Source organism: Cydia amplana, chromosome 2, assembly GCF_948474715.1.
Source record: "Cydia amplana chromosome 2, ilCydAmpl1.1, whole genome shotgun sequence".
Lineage (NCBI taxonomy): Eukaryota > Metazoa > Arthropoda > Insecta > Lepidoptera > Tortricidae > Cydia > Cydia amplana.
The window spans coordinates 4,618,048-4,636,047 of record NC_086070.1 but is presented as its reverse complement, the minus strand read 5'-3'; the positions used below and the strand labels follow the sequence as shown (position 1 = coordinate 4,636,047).

Genomic DNA, 18,000 nt, shown 5'->3' with positions numbered 1-18,000 from the left:
CAACAGTTGATTGAATCGCAATGTTCATCATCTGCGGACAATATCATTTGGTACAACCAATAATTCAACAAAAATCAACTTTGTTTTATTACTACTTTAAGGTTTATAATGGTTTGGTTTGGTTGTCACCTAACTGTGGATTGCTAATGTCAAATTTTGACACAGGATTGTTCCGATTCAGCGGGAGTTCAACACGATACGTGAAACGTCGCTTGTTGAATACCCCTCCAGATAACCAACCCCCTTGAAGGGGTTTCAGGAGAGCACATGTTTGCAGTGGATTGCGCGCTTCATGTGCCTTACATGAGTTGCGCTAAGCGCTAATTATATATAAGAGAGCAATCTGAGGCAATCATGTGTGCGGATTTGCTGAATCTGGACCCGCTTTACAAATTACGCATGTACACATGAAATATTCGTACCGTAGCGAGCTGCACGGCTACCACTAGTTGGCACTTACGTTAACGACTGTATGAACTCGATCGCATTCCCTAGCTCTATATTGCACCAATCCATTAGTGCGAGCGAGATTGACTGTGATCGAGTTTACGCAGTCGCTAACGTAAACGTCAAGTGTCAACTTACGGTTTAGTTATTGCCGTTACTGGTCATACTGAATAAGACATAAAGGGGCCTTATGAGGTTCTGGTACTGTGTAGTTAGCTCTACTGTAGGTACTCACTCGTGTGAGTCGTGTGGTTTTCATTTCCTGAACTCGAGTCGTCGTCGTCTTTTTATGGATTAACTCGCTCGGAGAATATTGCCATAACTTTAGAACCAAGCGAGCGAATTTACGTTTCAATATACATATTAATAATTGTTTTAAACTCTAAAAGCCACATCTATTAATTAACAATACCGAGTTACGAGTATTATAATGAGTACAATAACATCCTAAATTTTTTTTTTTTAAGTTTGTAAATTATTGTAATTAGTTATATTACTTTTAACATTTGTTATATAAATAAACCGTAAATATCCTAAAAAAAATAACATGATGTGTAAAAATCAATTCGTTATGCATAATAACTTTGAAATATGTCGGCGATCAGAACAAAAAAAATAATTACTCCAACTCACCAGGAAGGTGACATAATATGTGCATGTATGTACTTGAATAATACTTCCTGGTCCCAACGTAGCAGGTGGTGCGGAATTATCAATAGGTGCGAGGCGTGTGGAGTGCAGCGGGCTCAGCGCGGTTCCATTTTTATCGACTATCACTATGCCCGTCACTTTCGCACTTACATACTTGTTAGAACGTGACAGGCATGGTGACAAACGATAAAAATGCGACCGTGCTACTAGTGCAGATAGCGACGACGGCTACTCGTGCCTCAATATGTGACGTTATCTATGAAAAGGGACCTTATTGTCGATGGCGCTTACGCCATTATTAACGATGCTCCGATATAAAACAATGCCGCGCGACGCTGTGCGGCGTAAGCGACATCGACAATAAGGTCCCTTTTCATAGATAATGCACCATATACTTGTATTCTACACTGCCTCCCTTGTTTTTATCGCCCCATTCTGATTAAGTAGGTACATAACTACTGCCGCGTCCGTACCTTTAGGACAATTTATTTTAGTAAAGTAATTAGGAGCCCTTTCAATTCATGCATTTTGTACGAAAAGCATTTTTCACGTTGTAGTTTGAATAAATAGAAAATTTTAGATGATTAAGACTTAGCAGCTAGTAAAAATTTCTATGGAATTGTTTTTCACTCCTATATAACTAAAACATCAAAAAAAACTCCAACTAGAGGAAAATTTACACGTTTATTTTATAAGTAATGTAATGTATAGCTGTAGGTAGGAATTTAAAACAAAGCTAGAAAATGACCAAATTAACTAGGTACAAAGTTCGGCTTATCGTACTCAGTAGGTTCCTATTTATACATAGATTGTTGCCAATCGCCGTGGCATTCATTGGAATGCAGAGGCGGCCAGACAACCCAATTCAATTAAGAGCTATTGCATTTTCCGCGGTTAATTCCAGCAGAAAGTGGAATTCATCCGAGTCCGTTAAAATGTAGAATATGTACCTATTACCTAATAGAAATTAAAGAACGGAAAGGTATCGACTTAAACTTTAAAGAGTACCGTAAAATGGGGTGAGTAGGGTTCGCGGGGAGAGTTGGGTTATGAATGGGGAGAGAAGGGATGAAAGGGGGGTGAGATGGGATTTTAAAGCTAGTGCTACAAAAATAATGTATTCCAATTTAAAATTGAGCTATAGTAATACTCATAATAAAAAAAATCGATCCAACAATCATCCAAAATCACCTTTGTATGAAATTCCATCTCACCCCAATTACGAGGGACTACGGGGTGAGGTGGGATTTCCTGTTTATCGTCAAAGTTATGAAATGAAACTACCCAAAATAAAATAAAAACTAAAATACAAATGTCCGGAACACTTATTATATACACCATTCAGTTTGCACATGTAAAAATAAAATGTTATCGAGGTTTGAATGTCAGTTTTGTCCCTACTCACCCCATTTTACGGTAAGTAACTTTGTGATGAGAAGGTAAAGCTGTCGTGCATCAAGCAACCACACTTCATTTAGCTATTATTTAAAACATGGCTGTTTAATACAAGAAGGCCCCCAATAATGTAGACCGACAAAGGTCAAAATTGCAGGTAATGGTTGAGTTTGAAGTTTGAGCCCTGTGTCTGTTTGTAGTAAACAAGCCAAAATGTGATTTTAATTTTTATTTGTTATTGTTGCAGGTGCAATCCCCATGGTGACGGCGACGGTGCACTGCGCGCCCGCGCCGCTGCGGTACTCGGTGCTGGCAGTCTACAGCCTCGGCAGTCTGCTGGGCCTGTATAAGGTGACACACAACTCTCATGTACCTATAACACAATATATACCAGCGCGCCATTGTGGCTATGTGCCCCCGTGTTGACGGTGATGACGGTACTCGGTACTGCCAGTCTACAGCCTCGGCAGTAACATGCATAACATCGTGCCATTGTGATATATAAGAGGACATACCGGACGGAGGAATCTTGATTGTCAATTTTTTTATCATCTGCCATCTCGTAAATCGTAACAGTAAAAGTCAGATTGCATCACCATACTTTCCTTCATATAAAAGTTGTTTTGGCTATTGATAATTCTTAAGTGCTCAGTATCTGTGCCAAGAACTCCATACTGTGCTAGTGAAACGCCAACGAGGATGCCAAGTGATGTCCATCGTAACTCACTGGCTCGCCTCCCTTAAGGCTTCGTCACACAGGCGCGTTTTCCGGGCGACGCGTGAGCGGGGCGCGCCGCTTTTACATATAAAACGCTCACGCCCCGCTCACACGCCACCCGGAAAACGCGCCTGTGTGACGAAGCCTTTATGACAATCCGAGCGGCGTTGCCAGCATGTTGCCATCACGTTGCCAGTTGGCATGCAAGCCAGCCTGAATGAAGAACGGATAGCGCTGAATTATGTAGATAAGGTAAGTTTATCTATTGGTTACTTGCAGTGAATCGTTAACAAACATAATCTTGAGGGCAAATAGGACTGAAACTTTTATAATAAAATGCTTACTACTTCCCGAATAAAATTACTCTAACCTAAGTAAGGTATCATAACACATCAATAACCTTCGGAATAACACATCAATATCCTTCGAAATAACACTTAGCTGCCTAGTTAAAAGTAAGCGACGATTAATTGTGCAACCTATCAGCTCCCATGACCCGCAATCATTTTACAATTCAGCAGCTATAATATCGAGAAATAACATCCCAACTGTTCTGTGCCGGCTTAATAAAAGAGTTTTTGATGGACGGGCGACAGGCGGGCGTCACACTTGGTGCCCGCTGCAGGGATTTCACACTGCGATCAAAGTGACGGGGTGCCACCTGCGCTCCAATAAAAAACAAACAAGTTTCATTGCAAAGAAGTGTGAAACCGTTAAACGTAGGTGTGAGTGCGGAAAATGTTGGTGAAAATATTCCCATTGTTCCCTTAATACGAGTAGGTACTAATGAAGAAATGCTATTGTGACTCACAATCGGATTATGTAGTTGTACGAAATCCTCAATCTTTTAGTGTCTGGAGACTTGGGAAAAATAAAGTACCTAAATAAACACTTCATAACTTGGGAGTCTAAAGTAATCCGTCGAGATTAAACTTCCTGCGCTCCTAATAAGTACAAAATTAGGTACGAAATAAATAAAATATTTAATAATATTTTCCACTAAACAAAATAAGTATTTACCTTGGAATATTGCTATAATAAAATTCTGGTATCATTCATAATATGCAAGATGTCTTTTTCATCTAAACACACTTTTGTTTAATTAGGGTAGCGAGGTAGCATCTGTTTCTACACATTACCCTCTATTATTTAACACCACACGACGAAAACAAAAAGCAAGACAGAAAGAAGGCGAACGCTCACAGTTTTTAATTTTGTCCTTTGTGCGCAGGCGATGCGCGCGTGGTCGCCGTGGGAGCGGCGGTTATGCTTCGCGGCTCCGTTCTGCATGCGCGTGCTGCTGGCCGGCGCGCGCGCAGCTCGGCTCGGCGGCGGCTGCCCGCACGCCATCCTACACGTGTTCCTCCAGGTATATCATTATAATAATTCAGCCTATATACGAGTATATATGACACTTTTACACTTGGACTATCGTCCCCGCGCTGGCCCAAACCGGGTTGGGGACTCCACTTACACCTTTGAATTTCTACGCAAATGTATGCAGGTTTCTTCACGATGTTTTCTTTCACCGAAAAGCTAGTAGTAATGATAGGAGATATCAATGATGGTCGCGGCAGACCCACATGAAAGCCATGCGGTTATAACTGCATGGCTTTGTCTATAGACCGCAGACATCATATTTTTTTAGAATAACCGACGTAAGTTCCGAATAACTCATTAGTACGAGCCAGGATTTGAACCCGCGACCTCCGGATAGTCCGGATCCTATAAGTTACTATATATTCTTTATAAATATTTACAGCTATTAATGAGTCGCCTATGCCCTTGGCCAGGTGTAAGAGTGCTAAAACTTGTTTCTTGTTTATTTGTGTATTGCATAAGTATTATTTCAGATGAATAAGTGCAATTTCACCAAACTGCCTAGTCAACTAAAAAGCCCACACCATTGCATTTATAGCTAGGACTGATATAAATTTAATTAAACTTTTGGTTTAGTTGATGGTATTATAACCCGTTGTGTGGGAACTGGGATGACAGAAGTTTGTTATGCATTATAGGAGAGATGCGAGGAAAAACTGCTTTCAGGACGATGTTATTTATTCTTTAAGACCTACCTACTTATTTCCACTAAGCACATGATTATCTGAATTAGTTTTCTTCCAAGTATCATTTGTTTGATTCTTCACATTGGATGCGGATCCGCACGCCGGTCCAGTGTTCACTTTATTCGTACATAGCGTTGTCTTAAGCCGGCTTCCCACGGCCCGTTTTTTCACAGATCTGACCGCGCCTCTACAGGCCGAAGATCGTGGGAACGGTCGCATCCGACGAGGCCTGTCGTCACCCGTCCGATCCGTCGGGAGTCGGTAACTTCAAAGGCGCGTCGCGGCGCGGCGCGACGGTGCCTGTAGGGGCGCGTCTGCGTCGGTTCATTTCACCTGCGACAGCGCACAGGCCTCGTCGGATGCGACCGTTCCCACGATCTGTCGGCCTGTAGAGGCGCGGTCAGATCTGTGAAAAAACGGGCCGTGGGAAGCCGGCTTAATCAACCGCACAGGCATCCACAGGCGTGGCGCGATCCGGCCTGGCCTGTAATAAACACGGGCCGTGGGAAGCCGGCTTTACACGTCGTGATTATCAGTACATGACTACTACTAGTTAATCCCTTGCCGTGAGTCAAGGAGGTGAAGGAGGCAATAACCGGTGAAATGTGGCCGAGCCAGCACCGAGCCTCCGGCCCACCTAGTTGGCGGCGCGCCAACTGTGCTGCCCCGGTGCTCCGCCAATAAACTAACTACGAACTAGCACTGACCTTCGCGTTAGCACGTGCTAGGCTGGGTACCCGTAGCGCTGAAGCTTACATAGTAGGGTATATTATAGTACATTGAAGAGTGAAGACATAGTACAAGCCTTGCCGCTGAAGTGTCACTCATGTGGGCGGGCACTTTCAGCCTTTTGCAGACGCCAAAACCGTTTACCACATTATTAATTAGATATAGGTAAGCATTTATAATATAGGTAATTTATATTACAATTAGTTTTTCTTTTGTGGCAATAAAACATTTTCATTCGTTAAATTTTCTGTAAAACTTGTGATTCTAGATAAATTAATTCACAAACTTTGAGACGTTTGACGAGTATAGTTGTTATGCTTTGGGGTCTCAGCCTAGCTTGTTTTCATCGATGCTATAATGAGTCGGAAAGGAGTGCACAGTAAACAAAGCCATTTAGAAACAATTGTTTATCTACACACATGTCATTAGTTCTCTATAATGCGTTCAGAAACCGTAGGAAATGACCAGCTTTATTACAACCAATTTTACTATGAGAACTTTCTTATCTGTGGTAGTAGGAAAATTTGTACTTTAATGTTATTACATTACAGATTTTTTGTATTAACATAAACCGCACGATATTTGATTTCGAGTGACATGAGAATAGAGACTTCATTCTTTTGTCTCGGAATTTAAAAAACTACGGATGCGTGACATGCGTGAAAAAAGTTTCCATTCACCGCCATTTGAAGTACCTACAGTTTATCTTTTAATTCGTTTAAAGTATGTGTTTAGATAAAGTAGTGTATGTAACTGTACATAATTAGGCATTAAAACACTCGTGTGATCCTATTAACCTCTCAGTTCCCAGTGGCTCCAATATGAGTCGGAATTGTATGGATTTGAGAGGTCCTGGGAAATGAGGGGTTAAGAAACTCACTAACGTTCGTTTCTCATTATGTAGCAGTCACATACACTACTATTTCAGACGAACGCCTGCCATGGTCACGGTCAGCCACCCATCAGCTACAGAAATATTTTGAATTGTACCTATCTTTTATTTTATTACTTTTGTTAGCCAAACCGAGCTACATGTAAAAATGAACCCTGACCCTGATTCTGCTCCCGGCCCAATATCTTAAGTCTTAAGCAGGCCACTGACGAGCCTTCCAAATGGATGCCGTTACAATGGATTCATCCAAATGGACGGCATCCTAATATTAAACATTGTACGTTTTTGACATTCACGGACCGATTTTGGATTGCAGCCACGCTATTTGGACTGTTGGAAGGCTCGTCAGTGGCCACCTTTACACTCACTTCTTGAGATTCCAGTTTTTGTACGTTATAATTTGGCTACTCAGTGTTGCCACAAGAAAAAGAAATATAAATGTCTAAAAGTATAATAAAATTACTCTTAAAGCAACCTGAGCCAGAAAATAAAAGTTAGTAACAGAAAACAGTCGCGTGCCTTCTGCCCCCTCAATCCCTTCTCACCCCATTTTACGGTATACAATGTAAATATTAGCATATCGCGCCGATTTGCTCTAAAGACAGATACGGAAGGTATTGTTCCTCATAAAATCTTGGATCAAAAAACAAAACAGAATGGAGGAATGAATAGTCCTCATCTCGCTATCGGTTCTATTAGCCACGTTATTATTGCAGTAACTAGTCACATTAGTAACTATACACAAGTAGGTAATTAATCTCAGCCGGCTCGTTGGCCACTTCGCATCGATGAGTTCCATCGCTCGGTCGGGCTTCGTGAGACATTAGCTCGGCGACGTCGCCATTTGTTAGGTTTCACTTCAATTAGGGAATGCTATCGGGAAAATACATATACCATACATAGGTACCCCACTTACATAGTTTTGTTTGTTGCCTACTTGAAATTATTATTTTGTTTATGTATAATTTTTTCGAGCCTAGATACGAGTATATGACCACAACATAGATTGGTAAAATGTCGAATGTCGAACAATAAAACTCTTGTTTTGCTGAAAAACTATTGAATAAAATGTGTTTCATAGATGAATACGAGTAGATACAAAATTGCCGATTACTTACTGGGCGTTTTTACTTTGTAATCAATGTTTCTGTGACGTAGGATCCTTCGAATCCTGGTAATGATATTTATTGGCATGGATGTTTTCTACATATCTGTATTTAAGTATTTATCTATATCTATACATATATTTATTATTATAGATATCGTCGTCTAGTACCCACAACACAAGCCTTATTGACCTCACTTGGTTGGTAAGTACTAGGTCGATTTGTGTATAATATTTATTTGCTTTTATTTTGTAGGCGAGTGGTTCTCCTCAGCCCGAACCTGGCCTGGCGCCAGCGCCAATACCTCGCGAGTAATAAATTACTCGCACCCCGTTCCAGATAATCGCCGTACTGTACTCGCCATGTACTCCCGTTGCTTACCAAGTATTAATACTCGAATGCTCAGGGTGCCTAGCCTAGGTGACAATCGCTTACGTTACGACAACGAAACGCTTTGTACATCCCATCCATATTAGTGCGACGCGAGTGCGACAGTGACAGTTGCGTTTCGTTCGCTACGGAGCGTAAACGATTGACGTGTTGGCTATGCACCTAGACAAGTTAATGTGGCCTCGAGGTCCATAATAACAACTATGCGCAATGGGAGGGTGCATTATAAATACCTACATTCGACTCAACAAAGGCGTTCGAAAAACAAACGCTTTTTAAGTACTTATTTGGAACAACAACCCTTCCTACGTGCATGATCAGGACAAACAGGCTAATAGTTATAATCCGGGCCAATAGCATATAATAAAAAAAAAGTCTTGCCATAATTGGCAAAGGCCTACCCCACCTACTCTGTTTTTAATGGCTCCTCTACACGATGGGCCAACGCCGGCCACTCCAAGGGACGCATTTATGCGTTAGAGGGAGCAAGTAATATTGCTATCTCATTCTACCGCATGGCTGCGTCCCTTGGAGTGGCCGGCGTTGGCCCATCGTGTAGAGGAGCCATAAAGTTTAAGCCCATGCTACTTTATTTTTGGAAAAAAGAAAAACTAACTTTCCCCTAAAATCTCCCTTAAATAACAGGCGTAGGTATTTAATCCCACGCGGACAGAGCCCACGAGAAAACAGCTAGTAGGTATTACATCTGCGCTAACCAACTTCATACCGGTTTAGAAGTTCGGTGCGGACTCTACTTGTATAGGAACTTTCTGTAATACCTCCACGTTCTACTCCCGTTTACCCCCAAGTTCGAATCTGACAGACCGCTTCGGAAAATACGGACCGACCCTTTAGAATGAAATGTTCTGTAACGAGAATAAACGAGGGTAATGTTAGGTACTACATACTATGGGATAGAAAATTTTATTTTTACAATATTAAAAATAACGTCTAAACATATCATCCGTCACATTAGTACCTTTAGTTATAATTATAATATATATATTTTTATTAATGTTGAAAATGTATACCTTGTATATGTAGAATGTATATGTAGAGTGTTTTATACAAAATTCTTCGACCTAGGTACTCGTAAGGTACGAAGAAATCTATATACCGCCGACATTAGGTTAGTCTTTTAGATTAGACTAACTTGAGCGTAATGTTATGCCTGTAGTGTAAAGCACACAGATCAGCTCTTATCCGATTGCCCTCGGAATAATGAAAGTAAGCGCTTTAGCGCGTTACTTTAGGTAGTAGCGCGTTACTTTAGGTAGTATCAAGATAAAATAGATTTTGATCTATAAGTACGAATTTGCAATAGACGTTACCCTCTTTACGTATCCCTTGGTTCTGTTCTGTAATTGTTGGTGGAGGATGTCATTTGGCATGAGGCAAAACTGCGACAAGTATCATGTGGAATCTGGTCACTGTAATACAAAGACAAACCTGGATCAAGGGCCATTTCTGTAGGAGTGGACTATTATTTGAAGGTACATAAATATTAGGAACTCTTACTCTACTAATCTTACGGTCTGTTTACCTACGTCGCGCCGCCCCGCTCATAGTTAAATCACAGTTAAACTTTACCGTCCCATTATTACCGGACGAATGACGTCTCGTTACTTTTACCTACCTTTTACTGAACATACATTTTTGTGAACATTACCTACATTTAAGGTGCATTATACTCGCAATAACTATGATATATTATATTTCCATTACCTACATAATTATTAATGTGCGGCTAACGGATGAAAATTACGTTAAAATAATGTACCTATTTGTAAGTGATGGCTTTGTAGCCCTTAACTTTGAGTATGTTTACAGAAGAGAAGTGAATCTAATTACTTACTGTGTGACCCAATTTCAGTTGGCGTTTTATGGGTTCCAAGAGATATATAAAATGGATAGTTCCTAACTATACATTGTAGACAAACCATATACTTTTGGTATTTTTCAGAAAATGGTGTGTAATGCTTTGGAGCATCCTTAAAGTCGAGTCATTTTCTCAATTCATTATTTGCCCATAAAGTTGCGTTTAGTTAAAGTTAACGTAACCTAATATGTATGTAATCTTTGATGACCGTAAAAAACCATTGGAATAGTTTTCTCGCGTTCATTTATGTCCCGTGTTGGGTTGTTGCGTAACTTGCGTAGCAGGAAAGCAGGATATTCTATATAAATAAGTAGGTTACCAACGTCAGCAAAAACAAGCTTGGGGGTTGGGGGCTTCCATTCGCAAGTTTGCGACGGGCGAACCGCGACGCCAAACTTGCTCAACTCGGAGATGCCAGAACTATGACGCATTAACCCATCACAACTCGAGCGTAGAATTAACTGATTTGCAAGACCGAAGTGATCCCATAAGTGTTCCGTGAATTATTTTTTGTGCGGAACCATGCGGAACACTAAAAATAGGTCAACTATGTAGCTCAACGCGCAATACAGCTAATTTTAATTAGGTACTGAATAAGTATTTCAAACATTTCCGATAAATACATTATCGGAAATGTTTGAAATACTTATTAAATATCGATTATTTTTTATTGTGGTACAGGAAATCTACAATTGAAATGTCACTTAGGAACGCCTAACTCGTTCATATAGCAAAATTGTCAAGATGGCGATCCTATATTCTCTTATTTTTGCACTCGCTCATATAGATGAGCCCTACCTACCTACCTACACTCTCTATAGTACCTATAGAGGTACGAGAGTTGAGGACCAACTGCTGCGAATAACCTCTAGGTATACTTTTGGTTATGGCTAGGCCGGTAACTACAAGTAGCTACCTATATTTTAACATCTCGCCGGCTGAGAATACGTTTGTGTCATATCCATTTTTGAGCAAAATCGTTTTTTAATGATTTTTAAAATAACAAAAAATATGCTATAATTGACACTATAATCGGTTTTTGGAAAAACATATTTTTCAGAAATGTTGTGCCATATCCGCATTTTACTATAGGATAATTACACTCTGTTAACTAATTATCACTACATACTACATATTATTTGTGGGTCTTATAATGCTCCGGTATTCACAGAATATTGTAAACCGATTTCAATACTTTAAAATACTCCTTTATGGACCATTATTTATATCATGGGGGTCAAGTGCATAAGAGGTTGGCGGTTACGACCTCGTATTTATCGCCATAGATAACGCACTGTTCTCGTTCTGATATTGTATTTATTGTTGTCTACTGAAGGTCAGCATTAAGCACATGTGACCCCATGGTCCTGTGTGAAGATTGCTTACTATATTATAAATATGTTTGTAGATCAACCGCGTAAAGTAACTATTATCTACTCAGGGTATTTGAGTAAAAAGAACAATCATATGTAGGTATAATTGTATACCTACCTAATGTGATATTTGGGTTAAGGCAGTAAACCATTATTTACGTAATTAAGCCGAGACATGACTAATTTAGAGGCTATATGACATAAAACATATTATTACAATTTTTGCTTTTCTTTAGAAGTAGGGTAAAAACTCCCTAAGCCTAAAAAAAAATCTCCCGGTTTCAGGATGCAGTGTCACTCGGCGGCGGCGTGATCGGCGCCATGCACATCCCCGAGAAGTGGTTTCCGGGCGCCGTGGACCGCTGCCTCAACTCGCACAACATCATGCACGTGCTGGTCGTGCTGGCCGTGTACTCCATGCACCAGGTGAGGCCCCCACTGGCGGTTGTGTCATATCACACATATCCATACCCTGGAGTACTCCATGCCCCAAGTGAAATGGGTCTCATATAGTCCATGCACCAAATGAGAGCATGGCTAAGCATAACTCACTTAACTCAAGTTAGTAAGAGGCGAGTTGTATATAAATTGCCATATCATGTGATATACCTACCTCGATATCTTCATCTTAGAGAATGGTAGATACTTTTGATAGACTGTACCTACCCGTCTGCGCAGCCATAATCGGACATAAATAAAAGAACTGTTGTAAACACACTGCATTAATATGTAAATATTGTAATAAATGGACTAAATGGGTACCTAATCTCATATCAAAACGGTGCGTCAGTAATCTCTACTTACCAGCTGGACATACGCTCACGATCACGAGCATTGGGGCTCTATTCGGATTTTAAACTATTTCTTTTAATAACTTTATTTTCTTTTCCTTTTGTAAGAATTTGATATGTTTTCTGAAAGAGCTACGAATTTGTATGATTCCATGTACATATGTATATTTTCTAAATCAAATTTCTATTACACCTTATGTGTATAATTGCATGAATTCTATAGTAATTTAAATTGTATTTTTTTTCCTTATTTTCTCGTAATGCATGTTAATTATAAGATGTAATTATTTTTGAAAAGATGTGTCCCGCCGAGTTTGTTGCCAGTCCCATAATGGGATACCCTCCTCCAATTGAGGGGGGATTTAAATCTTCTCGGGGCAGAGGTGTAGGATTGGAGCCGGTCTACCTAGCTTTATTTGACGTTCATAAGCGCATTGTAATTATGCCTACTTGAATAAACTATCTTTTATCTTATCTTATCTTTATCTTTAGATATCTATTAGACATCACCAAGATATGTCAGTGTCAAACAAGTGTCAAAAGTGACGTTTTTGTTTGAAGAAACGTAACTTTTGACACTTGTTTGACACTGACATATCCAATCCATATCGTTTCAATATCTAGTATTTGACGTGTCTTAAAGTTCCAATAGTCAAGTCAAGTCAAGTCAAGTCAAAATATACTTTCTTCATGTAGGCCTAGCAACAAGCACTTATGAATCGTAACATACTTATAAATTATCAGCTTAAATATCAGAGCAATTTATTGATGTTATTATTCCATAATAATATTGGATTATTATACAAATCAAATTTAACACAAATTTAAGAATTTCACAAAAGGATCGTTAAATATGAAAAAAAATTGTATAAAAAATACTAGTCTAGAATGTTTCTAGAATAAAATCTAAATGTCAAATAAATAAATAAAATATGGCTGATGTTCCTCATTTTCGTTACCTACAAAAGTCCAATCAAAATGTGCGATTTACAGTTAGCAGTTGTAGTATGAATTTCCGAGAAACTTCTATGTTGGGAAGGTTATCTAGATCCAGGCATCAGAAATGTTTCGCGGAAACTAGGACAAATGTATAGTAGTCGCCTTTGTTTCCATGTACCTACCTACCTTGTACCTAAGTATCTATATTTTCGTGTTGTTTGAAATTCGATCTCATAAAGCTTGCGCTTATTGTTCTCACACTCGGTATTCTATGATTTCATGGCTTGCTTGATAGCCAACAGAACATATTGTAGAAGAAAGCCAGGCAGACAGAAACAAAACGTAGCCATTTCAACGGGGAATAACCTTTTCTCTCTCTCTCTCTATTTGTTTTTTGCTGCTAAAAGTTTGCTCCAGATTCAATCTCGTCTGTTAAGCAATGGTTAAGCATCCTGATTAAAATATTGTAGGTGTAACGACGGTAAATCTTGTGTTGCAGGTGACGACGCGCGACCTGGCGTGGATGTCGCGCGTGGACTGCCGCGCGCCGCTGCGCACGCTCTGACGGCCCGTCCGCTCGCCCGCCCTCTGTGCCCGACACGTCGCGTCTTCAGGATTCACCTCCTAAAGAACTCTGCTGCCGGCAACGCAACGGCTTGAACGTTCACTCATGGTAGCCACTGGTCACCGGTTGTGAGTTGTGTTAAATCCAATAAGCCGTCAAGTCTTAGACAGAAAGTTCAGCTTAGGTCCAACTCACAACATTAAGTTAATTAGGAAATGATGCGGACTGGTGAGATTTTGCTCCAGTTGACAATTATGGTTACCTTAAGATCATGGATACTTTAAAGCTTTTTCGTTAACCGCTGCCGTACCCATACTTAGGTAATTACTAACTGTAATAAGACTCATTTAATACACGAAGAAGCCCTAGTTATTCGAAGCTATAAAAATAATGACGAAAGTTTTATCTTATCTTTATCACGCAATCAATGCGATAATCACGCGAGCAAGAAGGCCCAGAACGACATGTTAGACGCCAAATCTGCTTTACGAGGGTAGTCCCAGAAGTGACCGACCTGACAAAGAAAACAAAAGAAAATCTAAACTTTTTTTTATTATTTTTCTACATAATCTCCTTTTAGTTCCATGCACTTAGCCCAGCGATGTTCGAGAGCTTCAACACCTTGTTTGTAGTGAGATTTGTCGAGGTCTTCAAAATACCCATCAACCGCAGCCTCCACTTCATCATTGCTGGCAAATCTTTTACCACCAAGCCATTTTTTAAAATTAGGAAACAAAAAATAATCGGAAGGGGCCAAATCAGGCGAATAGGGTGCATGAGGAAGTAATTCGAACTTTAACTCGCGGATTTTGGTCATGGCCTTGGCACACGTGTGTACTGGTGCATTGTCTTGGTGAAACAAAATTTTTTTTTTCGCCAGATGTGGTCGTTTTTGACAGATTTTTTCAATCAATTGATGCAAAAGGTTGGCATAATACTCGCCATTGATAGTCTTTCCTTTCTGAAGATAATCTATGAAGATTATCCCACGGCAATCCCAAAAAACGGAGGCCATGACCTTTCCTGCTGATGGAACTGTTTTAGCCTTCTTTGGGGCCGGTTCTCCTCTTCGAGTCCATTGCTTCGACTGTTCTTTCGTCTCTGGTGTGAAATAATGCACCCACGTTTCATCCATAGTAATATAACGCCGCAAAAACTCCGCTTTATTGTTGTGAAATTTTGCCAAACACTCGGTCGAAATATCTTCGCGATGTATTTTTTGTTCGTCTGTGAGCAATCGCGGCACCCACCTTGCGCACATCTTTTTCATATCCAAATTTTCAGTTAATATGCGATGTACAGCACTTTTTGAAATACCTGCCATGTCTGGTAGCTCGCGTACTTTCAATCGACGGTCATCTAATACCATTTTCTGGATTTTTTTTACAGTTTCTGGCGTAGTCACTTCATTTGGTCGACCACATCGATGTTCATCTTCACAACTAGAGCGACCTCGTTTAAACTCTGCCACCCAATATTTTACTGTTGTAAACGATGGAGCAGACTCCCCCAAAGTAGAATCTAGCTCCGTTTTAATACTAGTTGGACTAAAACCTTTCAAATGAAAGTATTGTATCACATAACGATGGCCAATTTTCTCCATGTCGGAAAATTTGTTCACAGCGTTCACTATTGATGGCTACTAAACAAAAGACAAACGACGCTATGTGTTCGAATTTCAAATTTAAACTTTATAAAGAGGTATTCTGTTTTAAAAAAGTATTTACTCAAAATAAAAACCTCTTTAAGTGTGTCAGGTCGGTCACTTCTGGGACCACCCTCGTAATATTGGTGCAGTCCAGATGTACCTTGGTGTGTTATTTACATTTCTGGATGGAAACACGCATTATAGTACCTATAGGTAGTAATTTCCATTTCTGTGAAACATGGCGTTGCGTGCCTGGTTGAAATTGCTTAGGAGCTGAAGCACTCCCTCGTGCCGTAGCGAACAGAAAAAGCCCACCTTAATATAATTCCGTGAAGAGAAGACTTCCGCCCTACCCTACCTGTGACATTATCTAGGTGATTTGTGTGTGACACCTGTCCAATTTAAGCTACAGCTAAGGGGCTGCCTCGTTTGCTCGTCTATCGAAAGCAATGTCTGTAGTCAGGAAGGTTAAAGTTAGAAGTAAGCCAGTCTTCGGTATTTGTGATATTTTGTATCTAGAAAAATATAATACTCGTTTGACTTGAAGAGTGACTTACTGAACTTCGACCTTATTGACTACAAACCCACCATAAGGTAATCATAGCAGTTACAATATTGAGGATAATTTGTTCAAGGAATACGGATGGCGATGCCGTCATGTTATAAACGAGAATGTTGTTTTTCCACTTTGTAACAAATGTTGATAGAGTCGCTACAAAAATATCTACGCTGCGAACGCTTTCAATATTAACTAACGAATAGACTGTACACGATGGTACACGTGCATACTTGTACAGATCATTCATGTCTGAGCGCATATGCTATATGGGCTAGGTATATACCTAGCCCATATAGGTGTAGATATTTGGGGCATTATCTATGAAAAGGGACGTTATTGTCGATGGCGCATTGTATTTATATCGGAGCATCGTTAATAATGGCGTAACCGCCATCGACAATAAGTTCCCTTTTCATAGATAACGTCACATTTTTGTAGCTCTTTGTTCAAACCTGTGACAGCCAAATAACTGATAACTTTGAGGTGTGGCTAACTAAGTTAAAGTTTATTATTTTTGTTCCTAGTTCTAAAACATTTCATACATAATTTCACAACCTTCTGATTTTACTTTATAAATTGTCATAAGCTAAGTATACATTATATTCTGCATTGTTTTTTTTTTCACTGAATACGTACTTTTAAAACATATCTGAAGTCTATGTACAAAAATTATTTGCCGTCATATTGTTAAAAGTTAAAAGTACATGAAGATAATAATTATAGTGCAAAATCGCTGATAGGGGTCGCCTTAGGTTGTATATATAGCTTTAGTGAAGTATGTTCTTTCGTACCATACCGTATCCCCCTGGGCTGGACATATCCGCCTAAAGTCTATTTTTTTAATCGGTAGACTAAAATGACATCTCATAGTATGAAATGACACATGATGTTCATACTATGAAATGTCATTTTAGTCTACCGAATAAAAAATAGACTTTAATGTTGCCGACACATAGTTTGTTGTTAATGTCTATTTGGATGATTTGGAACGAAGGCAAATATCGCAACTGACCAAAACGATCGAGCTCGTCCTTGTCAAGGCAGGAGACGGTATGGACGGTGTCCCGCTTTAGTGCACCTTCCTCGCTCGATACTATACAACTAACACGCTATTATAACTCCTCCACTTAGTAACGCCTTTGAAATTGGTAACAAAATGTGCATAACGAGTATCAAAGTTGTTCAAATCATTCCGAACACGAGACGAGACATTCGTATGAGCGCAATCTGTAACTTATAAATATATTTTCTAGTAGACAATATCACGGCCTACGAATTCGGATTTAGAATAGATTGCAAAGTTGATAGGTATATAGGTAGTTGATATCGATTGATTTGTCGAAGGCACCTTCCTGTACGAACCTGTGCCGAAGCCACTTTTAACAATAACTAGATCTTTAAAAATAGGTAGATAGCGTTTCCTCGTACTTAATAGCTAATTAGAAGTAAGTTTGAGACTTGACAACTTTTTCTGTAATCTGTAGTCTCAGGTAAACGTGGCGGGTGAGGGCTCGTCCGCGAACGGAACTTCATCAAGGGTAGGAACTTACATTATTCACCGCACTTGTCGAACGCCGACAAGAAATGAGCAAATTACTAAACTTCTTAATACCGGCTGATATCAGGTCGGGTCGTCCGAATAGAAAATAATGACGTTTTTATTGGTCTTATAACATTAATATTCAAGAATATGTACAACATGATTTTTCATCACACTTGCGAGGAAATTACGTCATTTTACGGCAAAAACGTTGCAACAAATTGACAGTTAGTGGTTCGCTTTACGTTTACGAGGCAAGTAAGAGAAAGGGACTATTTGGTGTACAGTCAGGACTAAAGATATTATTGTATA

At 39.7% G+C, this 18,000-nt stretch overlaps 1 protein-coding gene across 1 annotated transcript in view; it reads left to right on the top strand.

Moving 5' to 3' along the window:
* The window catches only part of LOC134662029 (progestin and adipoQ receptor family member 4), an 84,828-nt gene extending 70,603 nt beyond the window's left edge, over positions 1-14,225 (top strand). The window contains exons 3-6 of the mRNA XM_063518284.1: positions 2,741-2,844; positions 4,443-4,580; positions 11,932-12,072; positions 13,876-14,225. Coding sequence (XP_063374354.1) covers positions 2,741-2,844; positions 4,443-4,580; positions 11,932-12,072; positions 13,876-13,941 — 449 coding nt within the window. The 3' untranslated portion in view covers positions 13,942-14,225. The remainder of the gene's footprint in view (positions 1-2,740; positions 2,845-4,442; positions 4,581-11,931; positions 12,073-13,875) is intronic.
* Positions 14,226-18,000: the final 3,775 nt, after the last annotated feature.